The sequence below is a fragment of the Hippocampus guttulatus genome, chromosome 3 (genome assembly GCF_054856545.1).
Source record: "Hippocampus guttulatus isolate MCC_2025c chromosome 3, RoL_Hgut_1.0, whole genome shotgun sequence".
Taxonomy (NCBI): domain Eukaryota; kingdom Metazoa; phylum Chordata; class Actinopteri; order Syngnathiformes; family Syngnathidae; genus Hippocampus; species Hippocampus guttulatus.
The window spans coordinates 11,346,037-11,366,511 of record NC_141263.1 but is presented as its reverse complement, the minus strand read 5'-3'; the positions used below and the strand labels follow the sequence as shown (position 1 = coordinate 11,366,511).

The 20,475-nt window shown below is 41.6% G+C and overlaps 1 protein-coding gene across 4 annotated transcripts in view; it reads left to right on the top strand.

The window, feature by feature from the left end:
* The window catches only part of pde8a (phosphodiesterase 8A), a 62,498-nt gene extending 43,757 nt beyond the window's left edge, over positions 1–18,741 (top strand). For 3 of the 4 annotated variants that reach the window (XM_086106746.1, XM_086106748.1, XM_086106747.1), the window contains 14 exons: positions 888–976; positions 1,147–1,198; positions 1,285–1,327; positions 4,049–4,126; positions 4,748–4,818; positions 5,986–6,150; positions 9,459–9,507; positions 9,645–9,780; positions 9,865–10,063; positions 12,347–12,564; positions 14,839–14,971; positions 15,444–15,608; positions 17,003–17,132; positions 17,904–18,741. In XM_086106746.1, the coding sequence (XP_085962872.1) occupies positions 888–976; positions 1,147–1,198; positions 1,285–1,327; positions 4,049–4,126; positions 4,748–4,818; positions 5,986–6,150; positions 9,459–9,507; positions 9,645–9,780; positions 9,865–10,063; positions 12,347–12,564; positions 14,839–14,971; positions 15,444–15,608; positions 17,003–17,132; positions 17,904–18,010 (1,635 nt within the window). In that variant the 3' untranslated portion in view covers positions 18,011–18,741. Of the gene's footprint in view, positions 1–887; positions 977–1,146; positions 1,199–1,284; positions 1,328–4,048; positions 4,127–4,747; positions 4,819–5,985; positions 6,151–9,458; positions 9,508–9,644; positions 9,781–9,864; positions 10,064–12,346; positions 12,565–14,838; positions 14,972–15,053; positions 15,402–15,443; positions 15,609–17,002; positions 17,133–17,903 lie in introns of those variants that run through there. The other variant, XM_086106749.1, reaches the window with a different exon arrangement.
* The last annotated feature ends 1,734 nt before the right edge of the window (positions 18,742–20,475 follow it).

Below are 20,475 nucleotides of genomic sequence, written 5' to 3'. Positions count from 1 at the left end.
TTACTAGCTAGTATTTACAATGTGTCTGTCATCAAACTAAATGCTTTAGCGCTTTCATGCAAGACATATTGACACAATCATACAAAAAAAGGTGATTAAAATGAATTTGACCTGGTACTTGATTTGGACGCTGCTGATCAAGAGAAATGGACAGGAGTAAAAATAAAATGCTAGGGGGTGCTTTAGCGGTATTTGGTATTTTAAATAATATTTAGGAATCACTTTTACAATAGCTACAGTTACATTTTGTCTCAGGGCCACTCGAATTTGCACAAGAAACCCATGTTTCTGCAATTTGTGCATGGATCATTTGAAATTTCATGAAGCGGGGGGTCAGAAAATGTCCACCAATTTTGGAACGAACACTTGAATCCAGTGTGATTGTTGTTATATTGAGAGAAATTTCCCCGTACACGCGCATCAGTGTGCACAATCTGCACTTTTGGCCACGCAGTTGCTGTCTTTCATGTAGCCAAGAGCAGCAGCTGAAAGCTGTGCTGTGCTGTAATCTTACTACACAGAGAGCAAAGGTCAGCCTCAGAGCTGCAAACAGCAGGAAGGCTCTTTTTAAGCCACGGCAGTCTGTAGGTGGGGAGGAAAGGGAAGGGTAGGATAGGGTGGACATGAAACATGCTGTCAGGACTCCCAGGAGTGCTCCTGCGAACGTTAAAAGCAACTTGGTGCTCTCTGAAATATTTTGACCTACCGTTTAACTGCACCTGGATCACGGTTATCACTGCCCTGTAGCTGTTACCCACTTTGAGGAAAGATATTATTCACCTGATCTAACTTGGAATGCAGTCGAAAAGGCTTATCGTTTTTGCCTGTGTGTGCAGCCACTTCAGCATTTTTCATTGCGTGTATGCTTGTGTATGGATGTTTCTTAGGAGTGGCAGGGGGTTTATTATGCCAAAAAGAAGAATGGAGACAGCATCCAGCAAAATGTGAACATCACACCTGTAATCGGACAGGGAGGGTGAGTGACAGCAGGAACATGTAGAAATGCACTTACCGGTAATAAATGACTTCAAAAAATCTGCGATGCAGCTGGGGCACAATTGATTCATGGCGATAAACTGGGCAACCCTGTATATCTATTATGTTTGTTGATTTTATGTCCTGACGATAAGCTTTTGCACTTTGCAGAAAAATAAGACACTATGTGTCTATCAACAGGCCTTTAAATGATAATAATAAGGTGAGATGAGATTGCTGTTTTGCCAAGTCATTGATGAATGAAAAGTACCTGATGTACCACCTTTCTTTTTCCACGTGTCTATACAGACTGATAAATCAAGTGAACGAGTGCAAGCAGAGTCGCAAACAGGTAATATCTTCTTGAGATGCTCGTGAAATAAATAACTTTTCTGTTGACTTGTCTCTGTTGGAAAACTGCAGTCGTAGGAGAGATTTCGCACAACAGTTCAAAAGACTGTCGTGCAGATTGCACTGTTTGAGGCTCTCTCCCATGGGCCATTATCAGCAATTAGTGGGGGACGTTCTTTTCATGTCAACATCGTCAGAATTTTGTTTGTCAGCAGGAAGTGCAACGTTGGCTTCCATTGTTGGGGATTTAATATCTGGGGGGGTGGGAAGTTTTCTTTTTGCATTGAATTGAGCAAGGCCCGCCAACACGACGGAACATTTCATCATTCTGCAACTGTTATCGTTTCCTTTCATGTTGTATGCTAGTCACAGTCACTGACTGTATCAGATGATGTCATGGCTATAAAATAACGGCTTGGAAGAGTTCATTCCTCTTCCGCTCTGTATTCATATGCCAAGAACACACACACACACACACACACGCACACCACCCACAGCATCAGGTACACATTTCTTATGTTTTGTGTTGTTTGTAATGAACACTGCAGCATATGACAAAATGAAAAGTGTAAAATGTTAGATTTTTTTTATTTTTACTGGTTTTTAGTGTATAAGGTTTATGCCAAGATCGGTGAAAACCAATATGGTTACAACATGCATTTTTTTTTTTGTCTTGCATCATACAAGGGTGGTGACTTGTGCCTGCCCTCTTGGAAGCACAAAAACAAACATAGCAAGAATAAATAAATAAATAAATAAAACATAATTGCAATAATTAAAAACAAAAACCATAATGTGCACTTTTCTGTTATTATTTGAAGCTAAGAATATGTCTCATCCAGAAAGGGCATGATTTACACTACCATATGTGAAGCAAAACAAGACAGGCAAGGACAGGCAAAAACATCAAGGCAAGAATTTGTGCAATCATTATTGCTGTTTTCAAATTATTCTGGGAATCGCATGCACATAATTTCATCCATAGTTTTCACCCACAGATGAAATGAGGCTTTTGAATGGTTGGCCTTAGTGTTGTATTGGAATGTACAGTACATGCAGTTTCAAGCAGGTAAAACCTATTTTTCTGATTTTGAAATATGAATGCATTGAATGTTCATATTTAGATATCGCTACTATAACAATAACTCGTTCAGCCACACAGCAAATATGACCAGATAGCAGGTGCGGCTTAAGAGGTCAACAGAGGGACATCAGCAAGGGCGCACACGCACATGCACACGCACGCGCACACTTTGACGCTACTTTGCAACATGATAGGCTGTTGCACATTAGATTCCCATCAATCAAACAGAACCCCATTTAAAAAATATATTTTTAGTGTCTGAGTGATAAACAACTCAACACTAACATTTCTTAACACAAAAATAGAAACAATCACTAACTTGGGTAAGTGAGCTGTCTTCACACCATTTGAGGCAGACTGAGAATTTTTCCCAGTATCCCAGTGTTTCTTTTTCCTTGCTCTCCTCCGGGTTTTTCTCATTCAATTCACTCCTGTGTTCACATAACATTGGTACGGTATTGTTGGCTATGAGTGTTTTGGTAAGGATGTCTGTATGTGCTTTTCCTCAAGAAAGATACAAAATAGACCAATAAATGAGCGTGCACAACATAGGCTAAGACAGTTAAGCAAATTTAATGAAACCAAATTTGGTTAAGATAGCAACATTCAAGGGGCACTTCTGGTTTGTGCTGTTATTGTGAAACTGAATTGGAGCCACCTCCGGTACCTGACTTAGCGAGATGTCAATTTCATGATCTTTACGCGGTAACGTGGGTACATGAAAAACATTGCCTAAAACACTTGAACAAAACATCTTGTTGGAACAGACTATGGACAGTTCTAACAATGTGCGTAAGAATCTTACAACTTACTGCTCATCAACGCACTCTTCCAAACGAACTCACAACACCGTGGACACGCTAGCCCCAAACTTCCAACTGTGTGACCGACTCCTCAAGCTGCGCATTCGTAGGTCACATGAACTCGCTTTTCACCAAAATTCACGACACAAAGTAATGCAAATTAGTAACCATTAAAAAAGTTTAACATACAAAAGACTTTAAAGCCTTTTGCACAATGAGAACAATTAAATTTTAAGAATGTGTTTCTTTTTAGGGATCTGTGCCTCAAGTGAGGCAGCACAAGCAACTTGGTGGGCGGGCCCGGCCCCCTAAGGCCTGCCCGTGGCCACGGGGTCTAGTTGGATAAGTGTTCCAGTAAACACAAAATAGTCAATGTCATTGAATAATACGCTTGACTGATTCTTTTCGGGCTTATTTCCTCTCGTTCGCATGTCTTTTTTTGTGCAGTTCTGACTTCTGCCGTACCCACCATGCGTATCTTGGGAATAAGTGTAGAAGCACCAGAGAGGCGTGATTCTTTGAATTTTGAGGCTGACTGTAAATCATGGAGCAGGGGATTTCCTGGGACTTGTGGATGTCATTGAAGTCCATGAGAAAAAATATTGAATTGAACTGAATACGACTTTATTGTCAAATATCGCACACTTTGAACTGGATATGAAATAAGTGAATGCATAGATTTTACTAATAACATGCAGAATGACTGACTAAGAAGGTTTCAACGGGTCACCGCAATCAAAGTCACCTTTTTGTAGTGGAGGGGTGGGGGATGGCTTGATTTATAAAAGTTGGTTGTGCATCGTTACTTAAGATGTTGTTTTCTCTCTCTCCCTAGACATCCAATCCAGTAAGCACAAAGACCGGAGGAAAGGCTCTCTGGACGTGAGATCCACGACGTCTCGGGGGAGCGACGGTGAGAGTGATGGATGGAAGCTAACACGCTCCCCAGTTGTCTGTTTGAATCAAGTGTTGATTAGGAGCACATAAACACTCTCATTAGAAGGCTCTCGCTAAAAGGGCCTGATTTATCAAAATTCCACATCGCGGGCGCTGAATTGCATGTTCGTTCTTAACAGATGGCATGCGTTGTTGGTGGGAATGTTACAGATGAGCTACTAAGATTGTGGCACAATTGGCAACGGTGGAGACGACCCTATTTTTGGCACTTCCGCCATCGACACTTTGGAAAAGCACTGCGAGTGCAAAATGAAGTTTGAAGTGATGGAAATGAACGTGTTAGCGGAAGAGGCAAACTCACACTGGATATTGCGCCGCAATGTTTATGAGCCCTTTTGAGTCACACACAGCTTGCACTTGCATAAATAAATTGTGTGCAATGGATGGCGGATTGTCAACTCCCTGTTTGACGAAAGAAAAAGTTCTATTCGAGAATTTCTTCAATACTTTGGGGGATGCCAGATATTTTTTTTAAAAGGCGAGTTTTGTTTGATTTGACTCATCCCGAGTGCATGGGTATCAAAAAAGTTGGTTATATGATGACTCATTTTGATTTCTGTATTTCTTTATTTGACAGGGAGCTCACAGCGAAGGCACTCCTCAATGGCCCGAATCCACTCCATGACGATCGAGGCTCCCATCACTAAGGTGCTGCCTCAGACTCAGACATCTGTGTGCAGTGTGTGCAGATGCTTCGAATCTCATGACAACACTGCGATTATAAAAACCACCATCACCGCCACGAGCCCTTTTTGTACATCCACCAGAAATAGATCCAATTTTCTAGAGGTCAGGCAAGCATGTCAAGAGGGGATGGTGATAAAATGCTACATTTCATGCACACGAAAGCATGCCGCACCGGGCTGACCCGCTGTTTCTGTGCTTGATGTAGTCTGCAGGATGGAAGGAAACAGAGAAAGTCCCCAGAGATGGGTCATATGACATGCTACAGTTTCTCTGCTGTATCGTTTGACTGTGTAGGCAGTCCCTGTGGGCATCATCCTCTCCAGAATAAAGCGCAGTTAGATAGTAGCCTACTACTGTGCGTGGGTGCGCGGGAGGCCCTGCCATAGGAAACCAATGTAAGATTACATTTTACATTGTTTTGCTCCACTTCAAATTAAAGTAGTCATCCATGAGGCCAGGATGATCCGTGTCCCGAGAGACACCTCTGATAATTCCCACTGCCAGCTTTTGTCCGCAATATTGGTTGAGTTATGCAAATTTACAGCAGTAGCCAGACTTACGAGTGCCTTAAATTTGACGTTTTTCAAGTTGTGAGCCATGACCTTGTTTTCGTTTGTTTTTGCTGTGTTGTGCGACAAATGTTCATTTACGAGGAAGTTCCAGTTATGCTGTCGCCCACGTGAAGAGGAAAAAAAAAAGGAGAGTGACAGTCGCCGAAGCACTTTTTTTCGTTTCTCAAGCAGGACATCAAGTCAAGGCCACAAATCCAAAGTCAAAACACTCACAAGCAGCATGGAAACGATGCTCACACTGGGCTAACTCAATGGGAAATGGCCAACCGGAGCTGGAGTCAGAACTCATGTCCCTCACTAAGCCCTCAAAGGCACATGCCACCATACAAATATTCCAGTATGCGTGTCACTTTCAGCTCAGTTATGCTTCATTACACCGGTTTGTCTTTAAATTCTATTTATTATGGCTTTTGTTTTGTTTTTTTATTTACAATACTTTTCTTTATGAAAGAACTTCACTTTTTTTTTTTTTTTGGAGGCATGGAGCTCCAAAAAATGTCTGAAAGAGATGAATGACATTTCTCTTCATTTTAATGACACTTATTTCATCCTCCAGGTCATAAACATCATCAACGCAGCACAGGAGAGCAGCCCCATGCCTGTGGCAGAGGCCTTGGATCGGGTACTTGAGATCTTAAGGACCACGGAGCTCTACTCCCCACAGCTGGGCACAAAAGACGAAGACCCTCACACGAATGACCTTGTTGGCGGACTTATGACTGTAAGCGCTGCTCCTGTAGGCCTAACAAGACCGAAATGCTGAATGTGCTTGCTCTCAAACCAAGAAGTCTTCATTTTATACAGAATTGCTTTAACTGTACGCTACATGGTTCAATAGAACGTAACATTCATAAACTTATGACAAAAACCCAGTTGACAAAAAGTGTATGCCTGTTTGACAATCAGTGAAATAGCGTACAACTTGACCGAACGGACCCGTTTGGGATACACTGCTTTAGAGTGTGCAAACCTTTTCTTGAAATGACTTTTCACCATTTTACTGGTGATCCATTCAGGGTATGACGCAAGTCTGGCGAGAAGAGCCTGATTGAGCAAAATTCCACATAGCGGGCGCTGAATTGGATGTTCACGCTGAACAGATAGCATGTGCTGTTGGTGGGAATCTTGCAGATGAGCTTCTAAGATTGTGGAACAATTTGCAACGGTGGAGACCATCCTTTTTTTGTTGTTGTTGTTTTGCACTTTGGCCACTTTGGAAGAGCACTGCGAGTGCAAAAGGAAGTTTGAAGTGGTGGAAATTGAGATTTTAGCGAGATTGGGAAACTGACACTGGATATTGCGCCGCGATGGTTATGAGCCCTTTTGAATAACACACAACCTGCACGTTTAAAGCACGTGGGTGCTAATGATGTCGGATTGTCAACTCCCTGTTTGAATAAAGAACAGGTTGAATTTGATCATCTCTTCAATGCGAAGGCAGATATTAAAGAAAAGGCAGGTTTTGTTTGAATATACGCCTCCCGAAAACGTGGGATTTTTTTGTCTCTGCCTACCATTGAACCTTACAATGTTTTGTTTTTCAAATGTGCAAATCTGTGATTCAAATCTGCAAGTCAGCCCCACGATTGCTTTCTAAATAATTTTGGTTTCTGACATTTCGAAACTCTTTCAATGAGACGAAATGATCGGTTGTTCCCATCGCCCCTCATTTTGCCTTCACTTGCTCCATGCCACAATAACCATCTGCCTTTACGATTCGGTATTTAAATTCAAAAACAACACCCGCAATTGTTCTCAGTTGTGATAAATCACATTTTATGTGCTAGTTTAATCTACAGTGTTTACTTCTATTTCTCCTCATATTTTGCAGGTTTTGTGGAGTCAATCAAGCCTTTGGTGTTTCTTTGCAATGGGCCTTTGCCGACTCCAGGGCTGCAATGCAAATGACAGCATTTCCAAACATTTTTGCACATCTGACTTCATGCGAATAGTTTTGACAAGGTTGGAGAAAAACAGTTTCACCGTTGAGGCGCAGAAAGATCCGGAAAAAGAGTCACTGAGTGACATTACGAGAAAGCGATGGTGAAATTCAGAAGTAGGCCAAGTGCCAAATTGGCAGTCTTGGCAACAACCCACCAGGAAGCGTTAGATTGTCCTTTGTGCTCCTGGAGGCTGAAGAGAAAAGCCCGCCCTCTCTTCCACTCACCAAATCCTCCCCCTCCTTTCTCTCTGTCCCTGCTGCACATGTACCTCGCTTCTCTCGCCCGTGCAGGCTTGGAAACATCCTGTTCTTCTTCGCATCCGATGAATAAGCATGACTTAACTCGGAAATGTACAATGTGGATTCAGAAGGGGATGGGAGGGGTTACACATACATTTCACCCTCCCTGTAAAAGATGTGTTCTGTGAAAGCGGCTGATAAAAACCAATATAAATTCATGGTCTTGAATGGATGGACGTTTTATATGATATGCTTATTTCCGGGCGGTTGTATTAGAATACGTCGTGCTCCGGTGTCATTTCAACTGTAGGCCTTGTTCCGGTGACACTGAACTCAAAGGACCCGGCAAACATTTCGAGAGGAGTTGTCATCTTTCTGATGAGAAAGTCTTAAAATAGCGAGTGTGTTCGGAGGCAGGGCTACCGTGAGACAATGCTCAGGTCAAAGATGAGCTAGTCTCCTCTTCCTTTTTCACTTGTCAAGTAAACATTTCTCTCGCCAACGTACTTAGCCTAAAATATACCGACTGCATATCAGTATGTCAGAATCAGATTTATTGGCCATGTAGGCAAGAAGCACACAAGGGATTTACTTCCCAGTTACAACCCGTTCAGAAGGACAAAGACGAGACGAACATGGGGGAGACGGAACGAGAAGTCTGGCGGGTCGCTGTTATGTCTTTTAATACAAAGGTGACATGAGGTGGAATATGTTTTGATGTCATGACATGGCTTGAGGACATATCTTGGATACCGTAGTGATATTTCAAGTCCGACATTGCCATAGTATAGCAGTGCCATACAGTGGGTGTGTTACATTTAAGGACTCTGTCAAGGTAATTCAAAGATTTATTTCTAAATACGTTATACATGTTTGAAGATGATTGCCGGAAAAAATGCGCAAACACCGAGATTTGTACAGTACTTAGTTGTCGAGCTATAGCGTTCAGGTGGTTTTCAGCATTTCAGTTTTCCTGATTTTTGGAATGTGGATAAAACAGGGACCGAGCATGAGTCACCCACTGTACAAGAAATTCAGCACGTGTGTTGACATCAGCGGTTATCAGGCACAAGTGCGACATACAGATTTCAGGCAGCGAGAGTGTGGACAGGGCCTTGGCAGTGGCATGGTCACTTTAGAGCGCCTCGTTGTGGGGATATAATCCGGCCACCACAGGCTTTAAGCGGATAAACAGTATTTTTGTGTCTGAAACTTATAGCTATGTGTCGGCATACGAAAAAGTAGCATCCATTTTTCCAGGTTGTAACAGCAGCATTTGACTGACAGATGAGTGGGGCGTGGCTTCAAAGCATTCAGCAGACACGCCCACACAGCGTTGAAGAGCGGAGAGAATTACTTGAATTTTTACAATTTTGAAGCCTCATTTTTTCTGTATACTTTATGGTTTTCTTTATCATTCAACTTTGTTAAGGTTGTTCACCACATTCCTCTTTGTGGTGTGCGTATGTGTGTCAAATTTTAAGACATTTTTTTTCACTTTACAGGGACTTCAATAAAGACAAGTGATACCATTTATATGCTTGAATAAACTACAATAAATAATAATAATAATAAATAACAAAAAATACAAAACTATAGAATAAAGCTTTATGCCTTAAATATTTTAGCTTCACTTTTCCATTAATAGAGCTTGTTATCATAGAGGTAATATTCATTATGTATTCTGTGTAATTTATGTCGCAGTATGACATGTTTTCCCATGGGTCAGTATATTTGAGAAGTTCCAGTTTCCCTCCAAAAAGTGAAAAATTACCATTGAAAGTATTTTATTAATTCTGCGTAGAGTACATTCTGGCTAATTCCATCTCCTTTTTCACGATTTGCAGGATGGTTTACGGAGGTTGTCAGGAAACGAATACATCTTTTCCACAAAACGTGAGTTGCAATTAATAAATAAGTCAATGTCATTTCGAGGGGAGCTCATTATTTGATTTGAGTCTGTTTTCCTGGGCAGGACACAAGAGCAGTCGATATGTTTGTTTATTTATTTTTAAATCTTCCTTGTCATTTAGAGCCCCATCACATCCCCAGTCACCTGGCCACTCCTCTTTCCCTAAACGACATCCCCCCTCGTATAGCTCAGACCATGGAGAGTGAGGACTCTTGGGATTTTGACATTTTCAACTTAGAAGCTGCAACCATGAAACGGTGAGACAACTGTTTTTATTTCTGACCTTGTTTCGAATACAGAGAAATGGTCAAATACTGCCATGCTGGATTTCCTCCTTCCAGGCCTTTGACCTTCTTGGGTTTGAAAATATTTTCCCGCTTTGGGGTTTGTGAGTACCTCAACTGCCCGGAGGCCACTTTGCGCTCCTGGCTACAAGTGATTGAAGCCAACTACCACGCCAGTAACTCCTACCACAACTCTTCCCATGCGGCCGATGTCCTGCACGCCACCGCGTATTTTCTGTGCAAGGAGAGAGTCAAGGTAAATTCACAAATCTGAGACCATTATTGATAATGCACGATCGACAGTCATAACACACATGAGCTCCAGTACAAGAGCAGATATCTAGAATTCTGTCTTGACCAAAATGATAATGCTCACTTTTGACACAGACACTGTCAGAGTCGTAGTGTTGGTTTCACATTTATATTTACCATTAGGTAGTTGGTGTAGAACTGAACAGCATTTGTTTGAGATATTTGTTCACTATTTTTAACGGCATAATAGAACTGGTACCGAACACTCCTTGTTATGCCCGGCAAAGTAGAGAATTAAATTCCTGCGGGAATTGTTTCTGAATGATGAAGAGCTGAGGCTGAACTGAAATGCTCTGGAATGAATTGAAATGTACCGGTAATATATATCAATATCAGACTTGAAATGCTTTCAAATGGTCAACAAGTGTGAAAGGAGCAGGTGAATTAAAAAACAAAATCATCTAAGATTGTGAGTTTTATTTTGAAAATGTGGGAATTGTATTGGTGAGAATACTTTCAAAGATGTCCCGAATAAAGCGAAACAGTTTGAAGTTGGAATGGTCGGAATTGGTCAAGAAATGTGGAAGAAGGAAAATATGTGTTGGCAATGTCTTTTATTATTTTAAATGGGTCTTTTGAAAAATAGGAATACAATAGTTACCAGTATGTCATGAGTTAACTGAAAGATTTACTGCAAGTTCTAATCGGTCTAGAAATTTGAAAGTCGGTGGTAAATGGGTAAACATTAGGAATAGGAACATTTCCTAAAATGTCCTGAATGAAACAAACATTTTCAAGTTCGGGCTGATTTCAACTGGTGAAGAAATGTGAAGGGGAAGGTCATCATGTAAAACACAGTGCGTCTTAAATTTGGGAATCTGTGATGTAAATATTTGAATTTTACTGTGAAAAGTGTTGAGCATTGGCAATGTGGGAATTCTTGGAACATGGCAAATAGTTTCTAACATGTTCTGACTGAGGTGAAGAGTTTGAAATTGGAATGGGAAAGATGAGTTTTCTTATTAAGGGAATGTGAAGCAAGCAGCTTTGTGAGCTTTCTGTTTAGCCCAAGCGATGAGGTCATTATGAGGTCATGCTCTGACTGAATTGATTCACTCGAGGATCGTTAATGTGATCCTTCTTTGGCGAGATGACAGTCTAGAATTACCTTACCAGATGTTTTTAAAAACTTGGATCTGTGGGTGCTGCACAAACATTACAGGTTGAAGTCATAAATTAATTCCCAACTCTTTTAGTACTTTTGATAAATCATGGTTCAAAAGAATATCAACATTCAAAACCATACGTGCATCCATTTTGACTCTACAGAGGTGCCCTGAGGTCCAAGTGACCCAATTTACAAGGTGTTTGAGGTATGAGCCGTCATTCGACTGATTAGTGTATTTATTTATGTACTTATTTTGCTTCGACTCAAACCTGCAAAATGAGCACCGTATGGTAATATTAGTGAGAATAATAAATCTTTATTCGACAGGGACAATGCAGTCAAACATAATTACAAGCTTGCAGCTAGTGTGTTGCATACAAAGGCTATAACTAATGCTAATTCTCAACTCCAGTCCCCCTTTGGGCTCTTCCAAAACATTGCAGGACAATATAAAATATATATATGTGATTGGCTGGCAGGGTGTCCCCCCTGCCAACTGCCCGAAGACGCCTGAGATAGGCTTCAGCACACCCTCGCGACCCTTGTGAGAATAAGCGGATCGGAAAATGGATGGATTGTATCGGTTCATATACACCAGATTTTTTTTTTTTTTATACATTCAGAATGAATATTCATAATGAAAGCGAAATAGGAATCACCTCCTTTTTCTTAAGATGGTCAGTGTTCCTTTCAAATGCAGTCCATAATTAAATGTCACGATAAGCATGTTTTATCACATCGAAATTTGGTCATTTCAAATTTTCTCATAAATATATACTATTGGTCAGTTCATACGTGTGGGTTTTATTTTTACAAATCAATGATCAATCTAATGTGTTGAAAATGATTTGCACTTTTTGACAAGACAATGTTAATGAGTGAACATGGCATTTTGGGGAAAAGTGATGATTTTTGAGGTAGGCCGACAAGGATTCCGCCCGACGCCATTGATATGCTTGGTTAACAATTCAACCTGTGGCCTCTTCATAGAAGGATGTGGCATGTTTGCATTACATTTGCATGTTCACTTTTAGTTTTGATAGCAGCCAAGTGGATTTCCTCAAATGTAACATGCGGTGTTCATATTCCCTCTGCTTTTCATGTGGCTTGCTGTAACAGCAAAGCTTAGATCCCATCGATGAAGTGGCTGCCCTGATTGCTGCCACCGTACACGACGTGGACCACCCGGGCCGCACGAACAGCTTTCTGTGCAACGCGGGAAGCGAGCTGGCAATCCTCTACAATGACACTGCTGTACTGGAGAGCCACCACGCAGCTCTCGCCTTCCAGATCACAACCCGAGATGATAAGTGCAACATATTTAAGAACATTGAAAGGTATGCCAGAGCACACTGACAGCACAAAATTAAAATATATGGTAATTAACATCTGCGTCCAGTTGTTCAATTCTCTAAATTTAACCACTGGTAAAACCTCTAACCGCCTGTTCAATTCTTAACCCACTGTTGGCAAACTATCTATTTAAATATGCGTTGTTCAAAACATGGTTAGTCACGTTGTTAGATAACAGCACCTTCAGAGGGTAACCGTGTGGTTACTGTCACTGGTTAGTACACATACTGTATATCCAGCCATCCATCCATTTTCCGAACCGCTTGATCCTCACTAGGGTCGCGGAGGGTGCTGGAGCCTATCCCAGCCATCTCCGGGCAGTAGGCGGGGGACACCCTGAATCAGTTGCCAGCCAATCGCAGGGCACACAGAGACGAACAACCATCCACGCCCACACTCACACCTAGGGACAATTTAGAGCGTCCAATCAGCCTGACATGCATGTTTTTGGAATGTGGGAGGAAACCGGAGCACCCGGAGAAAACCCACGCAGGCCCGGGGAGAACATGCAAACTCCACACAGGGAGGCCGGAGCTGGAATCGAACCCGGTACCTCTGCACTGTGAAGCCGACGTGCTAACCACTGGACTACCGGGCCGCCCATACTGTATATCCTTTTGTTTAATTTCGGTTTTGCAAAAAAAAAAAAAACAACAACAAAAAACACCCAATGAACTTGACCTTTATATGAAATCTTCTTTTGTGAAAAGAGTGGGTGCATAGGCACAAACAATAGTCAGGACCCATCCCTCCACCAGAAGGCAGAGTGAGTCTACCCTTTCGTCCACTGTTGTGACCCTCAATGTACAGTTGCTCAGCCGGGGGGCAAGAAGTATGCCCTCACCCGCTCTGCACCTCTCTCATCATGGGCAACTCCAGAGTGGACCAGAGTCCAACTCCTCTCAAGAGGTCTGGTACCAGAGCCCAAGCTGTGTGTGGAGCCAAGTCCAACTATGTCGAGTCGGAATTCTCTCTCTCATGCACATGCTAGGGCTCCTTCCCTCCCCGAGAAGTGACATTCCAAGTCCCTCGAGTTAGTTTCTGTAGCCAGAAATCGGACTGCCAAGATCCCTGTCTTTGGATGCTGCCCAGCTCGCTATGCACCGACCCTTTTGGCCCTTATCACAGGTGAAGACCCCTGTTGCTTTTTCAAGCTGTGCCCGGCCGGGCCCCATGGGTGGAGGCCCTGCCACCAGGTGCTCACCAGTGAGCCCCACCTCCAGGCCTGGCTCCAGAGGGAGGCCCTGGTGACCTGTGTCGGGGCAAAGGGAAACAATGTCCATACAGTATATTGTATTCATCATAAGGGGTCTTTTGAGCCGTGCTTTATCTGGTCCCTTGCCTCGGACCTGTTTGCCATGGGTGACCCTGCCAGTGGCTTAAAGCCCCAGACAACTTAGCTCCTAGGATCATCACACAACCCCCTTCACCATGGTAGGGTGACGGCTCATGGAGGGGTAGATTTTTTTTAATTTCTTTTTTCCGAAGCTCAGTATTTAGGCATGTAGTGGACACCCAGGGGGTTATATTATTTACGCAATAATGCTTATGTCACTCGAGCAATTTGTTATTTGGGGCTATTGGGCATCAAAATGTTAGCCTTTCACATTAATCAATACCACAAAGTACCTCTCGCTTTCAAAAAGATGGTGACCCCGGGTGTTTATTTTCCAAAAACCCATTATATCATGAAAGGTTTCATTTTTTACCCCATGAGAAATCATACGGTTTGACTGCCTTATAATGAGGTGAGCGGTATCCATTTTGACTTGAAAGTTGAAGTGATGGAACAATTCCAGTATGTTTATTACTTTCTATGTTAATAAATGCAGGATTGATATACAAAACAAGTGCTTTAAATTTTAACCTTATTTGGGGTTCAATTGAATTAAAAAAATAGTAAATTTATGGCTTTAACTTTCAGTTAAGCTTTTTGAAATGGATTATACAAATATGTTGGATGTTAATAAATTATAAGGTGATGGCCTATATGCTCATTCCGCTCCAACCCAAACTTTCTGATGCAGTACTGCTGTCAGGTTGTTAAAGTGTTGTGAGTTTGTATACCTAATCCGGGTTTAATATGATTCAAGTCAAAGCATAATAGCTCACGTGCACGACTCCCCAGTGAGAGGGGGAAGGAGGGCGTGTGAACAAAGCATCCATTCATCGCCGCTGTCACTGAAGTTAGATTGGACTGCTCACTTTCCGCGTTACTTCCATACTAATCTGTGATCTTTGCCTATCCCTACCTCCAGGAATGAGTATCGACAACTCCGCCAGGCAATCATTGACATGGTGCTTGCCACCGAGATGACCAAGCACTTTGAACATGTCAACAAATTTGTCAACAGCATCAACAAGCCGCTGGCTGCCCTGGAGGAGAACGGGGTGAGATGACCTCACGAGTAGTTAAAATAATGCTGTTTAAGAAATAGAGGTTCATCTGACTTGTAATCTGGTGTCGCCATAGACACATATATCTGTGCGAGGAGAGAATTCTACAACTTGGTATCATCTTTCTCGTCCTTGTGTGGAATGCCCTGCGCAGACTTTTCAAGCTTGTCTTGTCTTTTTAAGGAAAGAATGATACGGGTAACTGATAAAGGGCTTATTTTCTCTTTCAAATGTACGCAACAAATGCAAATCAAACTTTTCATTGTTTGATTTGACCTTTCAACTGATTTGACAAAAGGGTGATTGTGCTCTATGTGTGAACACTCAGCCTTGTAGGGCAATTGTGATGTCAGACCGCAAAGCCTATGTGGTTTGCACCAGTGAGTGTTGAAACAAATGAGGGTGTACATCTTGTACATGTGACATGTTGTCATTAATTTGATGCATATAATCTGTCTGTTTTCAGGGTAATAATGACGAAGAGTCGGTGAAAAGCATTTTGACGTCCCCCGAGAATCGCATCCTTGTCAAGCGAATGCTGATTAAGTGTGCGGACATCTCTAATCCATGCAGGCCTCTGGAGCTGTGTATAGAATGGGCTGGGCGCATTTCAGAGGAGTATTTTGCACAGGTGACATAAACAGTAGTGTGACAATGTTTTGAATGAGGGATTGCTGTTAGCTGCACCCGTGATCTGGTTTGACTGTATTTCTTAGTTTGTTAAAGGGGAAGTCAACTCCCAAATTTTCCATGCGGTCCCAGTAGTGTAAACACAGCATCCTGATTAATGTTACCTTTGTGGAATATGAATTAAGCAACAAATTTCACCATTTTTTTTTTAATCCATCTCAGGGGGCGGCCATTTTGATGAAAATTTGAAAATGTCATCGCAGTTGCTCAGGGCTCAGGTAATGACCAATCACGGTTCATCTTCAGAAAACAGGTGATTGGTGAGCAACTGTCATGTCAGTTTTTGTCGACAGCAACGCACACAATGGACGTCCACTGTAGTGGATTTCGCTGCTCAATTCATATTCCACAAATACAATATTAATCGGAATAACATGTTTAGACTAGTGGCCCCACTTAGAACGCATTATGGCAAAGACAGTTTTTGAGTTGACTTCCCTTTTAAATCTCTCCCATTTTCATTGTTTTGTTTTACGTTTTCATCTCATATCCCTGACCATATCAAACAATTTTGAATGATCTTTTGCACCATTCGAAGGAAACTCATTTTATTCACATATTGTTGTGAGAGTTAACAATACTCTCCTGAATTCATGCAGAGTTTCTCAGACAGGGATGGGAATTTTAGTCATTATGACTTGGACTCGTTCGAATCAAGTCATTGTTTTGATGACTTGTGACTTCACTTGACAAAAACTCATGCCAGGAATGGCCCCTTTTGGGGGCTTAGTCTGTCACTCCGTCAAACACCTCCCTTGCTACGCTTTCTCGTGCAGTTTGACCGGTGACCATATCATCAAGTCCGCCCGCAGAGGGAGCTGTTTGGACTTTCATCTGTAAAAATGACAAGTGTGCTGACCAAATTTTTTTGTTTGAAGAACTACTCTGTCCAGTAAAGATCAGTAAATTCCTTAGCCTTTTTTTGAACGCATTCAGTAGTTGACTCAAGTTAGCCTGATATGATTCAACGTTCAGGGGAACTGATAGTCAGGCATTGGCTCAAGCTCTGTGTAAATGTTGAAATAGTTTCGAAATACTTGGAAATCGCTGCACAGTTTTCCGTGACTTGCCTTGTGACTTGCTTGAGACGCGGCGGTTACGACTTAAGACTTGCATAAGCGTGACTTGATTCCATCTCCTTTCTAATTCCTTGTTTCATTGAATAGACATTGTAATTGGCCATAAAATTACAGTAGTCTTAACCGGACTGTGAAATTGCCCTGTTTTCTGAGAAAAATATGATCCCAAGAAAGTGTGATGAGTTATAATTTTAACATGTGAGAACAGTGTGATGATGATGATGATGGTGGATGATGACTGTCGTCTTTGTTACAGACAGACGAAGAGAAGAGGCAAGGCCTTCCAGTGGTCATGCCTGTCTTTGACAGAAACACATGTAGCATCCCAAAGTCGCAGATTTCTTTTATAGACTACTTCATCACGGACATGTTTGATGCTTGGGATGGTAAGGCTGTGATTACTAGAACAATCTATTATTCATGTTGACTTTATTAAGAGAGGAATGCGTGCATTTCCATTATTGAGGAAACTTGTAAAGACCCTGTAAAGTGATTTGGTTCTAAACATGTTATCAGTTGAAGGCTCTCAATTGCTCCAGGTGTGAGTGTGAATAGCGTCTATGTGTACCTTGTGATTGACTGCTGTATGCTAACTAACAAATAATGAATATTCTCTGTAGAGAACTATTAATTTTGCTGCATTTTACGAAGGAGTGCTGTCTCCATGAATGGAAGGAGCAGCACAATGTCCATAAATTACGGCCCTAAATGCCTGTTGTTTAACTGTAAAAATGCATGTTCCCATAAAGTCCAAATATTATAGAGTGATATTTTTCTCATGAAATAAAACTCATAAAAAATTGTCTGGACTTTTCGGAGGCTTCACTGGATTAGCATTTCCATTCATTTCAGTTGGAAAAAATGTGTTTTTCATTATGAGGATAATTGCAAAGGAATTAAACTTGTATCTCAAGGGACCGTTGTATCATACTGTGTGCAGGGCTTTGTCTTGACAACACAATTATTGAAGACGTGTGTTTTCATCACCCTCCCAAAATCACAAAGAGGGGAGTTTGGCAAATGCCAAACCACAAATATGCAGAGATGAACTGTATACTTGGATAATAATTTCAGATGGGAAATACTGTACATGAATTCGAAAGAAAAGCTGCAAATCTGATTACTGATGATAAACGATTTCTCTGAACTGTCTCCAGCTTTTGCAGACTTCCCCAATCTTATGCAGCACTTGGACAACAACTTCAAGTACTGGAAAGGCCTAGATGAGCGAAAGCTGCATAGCCTGCGACCGCCTCCAGAGTAGGCGGTGCATTCCCCCTGCTTGTGTTGTGTGGGTGCGTACGGAAAACACAGTCCTCCACAGTGACGTTCTGACAGGCAGCTGCAGCGCTGATATCGCCGGCACTTACAAGCTTGTCTGAGGACAACTGTGGAAATAAAAAACAGACGTGCACACACGACAGCACCCTTTGGAACTTCTCGTGCCTCTCAGGCATTTGCAGTGTAGCTGGTCATGACATGAGAAGGGGGGCCCGGACAGGCCTCGTGGATAAGCTTCAGTCCCGTGTGCACCATACGGGGCTGTGAAACTGGCCTTGCTGTTTGACGAGAAACTGCTTGTTTACTGAATGAGCCAGCAACACTGGAGGAGAGAATGGAAACGTGGTGCGAATAAATGAAGGTGTTCAATACGAGTCAGGTCATACAATCGCCTCCATCCTCCATCCTTATTCACTCAGTAAGGCAAGACTGCTCCTTATGCTCCTGGAGGCTGAAATATGAAAGAACTTTTTTTTCCCCTCTCTGCTCAATAACTGCTCATGCATTTCCATGTGCCCAACAGAAATGCATCCAAGTGGCATACCGTAACTGGCATGTGGGAGTGGACAAAAACCCTAATAATGCAACAATCATAGCTGAACAATGACATTCTATTTGGAATGCTCACTTATTTAGACTTACCATATTTTCCATTTAAAATATCCTAATTGAACTTGTTGGGAAATAAGAAAATAGAGAGGGGGGGGGGGGGGGGAAGCCAAAGCTAATCAATTCAGATAGAACTCACTATTATCCATTTTATTTTCTTATCAAGAGTACAGTACCAGTTCCAGACTTTTGTATTGCACTGTAAACCATATTAAAAATGTCTCCGTGTCGGCGGGTTGGGTTGTTGCATTGGAGAACAGGCTGTTATTTTTGATCATCAGGAGTTGTCGTGTGGATGCAATCATTGTTGCAACAAGCCTGGCTCTCTGGTTTCATGCTGTAAACTGCTTGACATTTGACAACAGCAGAGATATGTGAAAACCATTTGGACTTGAAATTTTTTTTTTCCTCACATAATTTTTTTTGTATCTGGTTTATCCTACTGAAAAGACTTGCCTTATTTTATACAATATTTATACAGTACATCCCACTGTGCAACTGCAAGAGACATCTGGAGTTTTTATTATAACATAGTCAGGTTATGTTCAAATAAATCTCAATATTTTTATAGACTTTTACACTGGATTTGCAGCAAATGAGATCAACCGTTATAGTGATCTGAATACCTGTGAATTTGGTGGTCACACAGAGCATGTATATCGAAAAATGAGTTGGTTAATGACGGAGGATGTGCATCATAGAACTGTCTATCACTGTTTTGAAGCGGCCTCACATTGATTTCAATCCCAACGTCATTCTATTCTGGCCACTTGTCTCCAGCATCCTTCCACGCGGACCCAGGGAGCAGATTCATCTTCAAAGGTGGATTCAGTTTGGTTACTAATGATATACATTGAAAAGATTGTTGCTGATGAAGAATATTTCCTTGTTAAACAGTATATAAATGCCATCGACAAATAACTGTTTGTCGTATGAAGGCGGTTACTTTGTATGTTAGTTTTTTTTTTTTCTCTGATGACACAACTGTACACTCAATCAGAAGTCTTGTTTCTTCCTTCTGATTCACATCTTGGTCTGAGGGCACGGAAAAAAATAGAAACTGTTCAATGAAAAATAAAAAGTAATTATTCAACGGCGGTGCCTCTTCCCACTCATGTGACTGCTTTTCCAGTTATCATTTGCCCTAAGTTATTTCTGTGACAAAGTTGCTGTCAGGAAGCAAACCTCAAATTTTGCCGCTGAAACACATGGGACAAATGTTTCACTCATGATTTAGACTTTAAATACTGAATGATGATCACCAGATCTGCAGTGAAAGAGGAATGGCCCAATGCACATCTGCCGCTGGTAAACTAACTGCACCACTGCTAAATTAAGAATCACCAGTCATTAATATTTATACCCTCTGGTAGACAGGAGTGGGCATATCTCATGTTAATGGGAAAAGATTTGATCACATCCACGGGATTTTCCAAATAGCTTGGTTGAACGAAACACAGATGTTGCCTTGGAATTCATGATCAACTCGCGTCCCATTGTGAAGTGATGCAATACTCGGAAAGTAAAAATGCTTTCCCAATAGAACCGTCTGTAGTCTGTGGGACAATTTGATTTCTTTAATTTATGTTGACTGGTAATATGGTCAACATAGGTAATATTATGAACATAAAGCTTTATCTTTATAATGAGCGCCTACAAGGAAAAGACTTCATATCAATCAATAATAAAATATCAGTACACTGGGCAGCACAATTTTTGTTGAGGTACATCTGACAGCCGTTTTAAACTGAATTTTGGGTGCAGAATCCAAAACTGAGCTCGGGTTTTCTCTACCACTTCAAGTGTTTGATTTATAGGATACCCCATTTACTTCGAAAA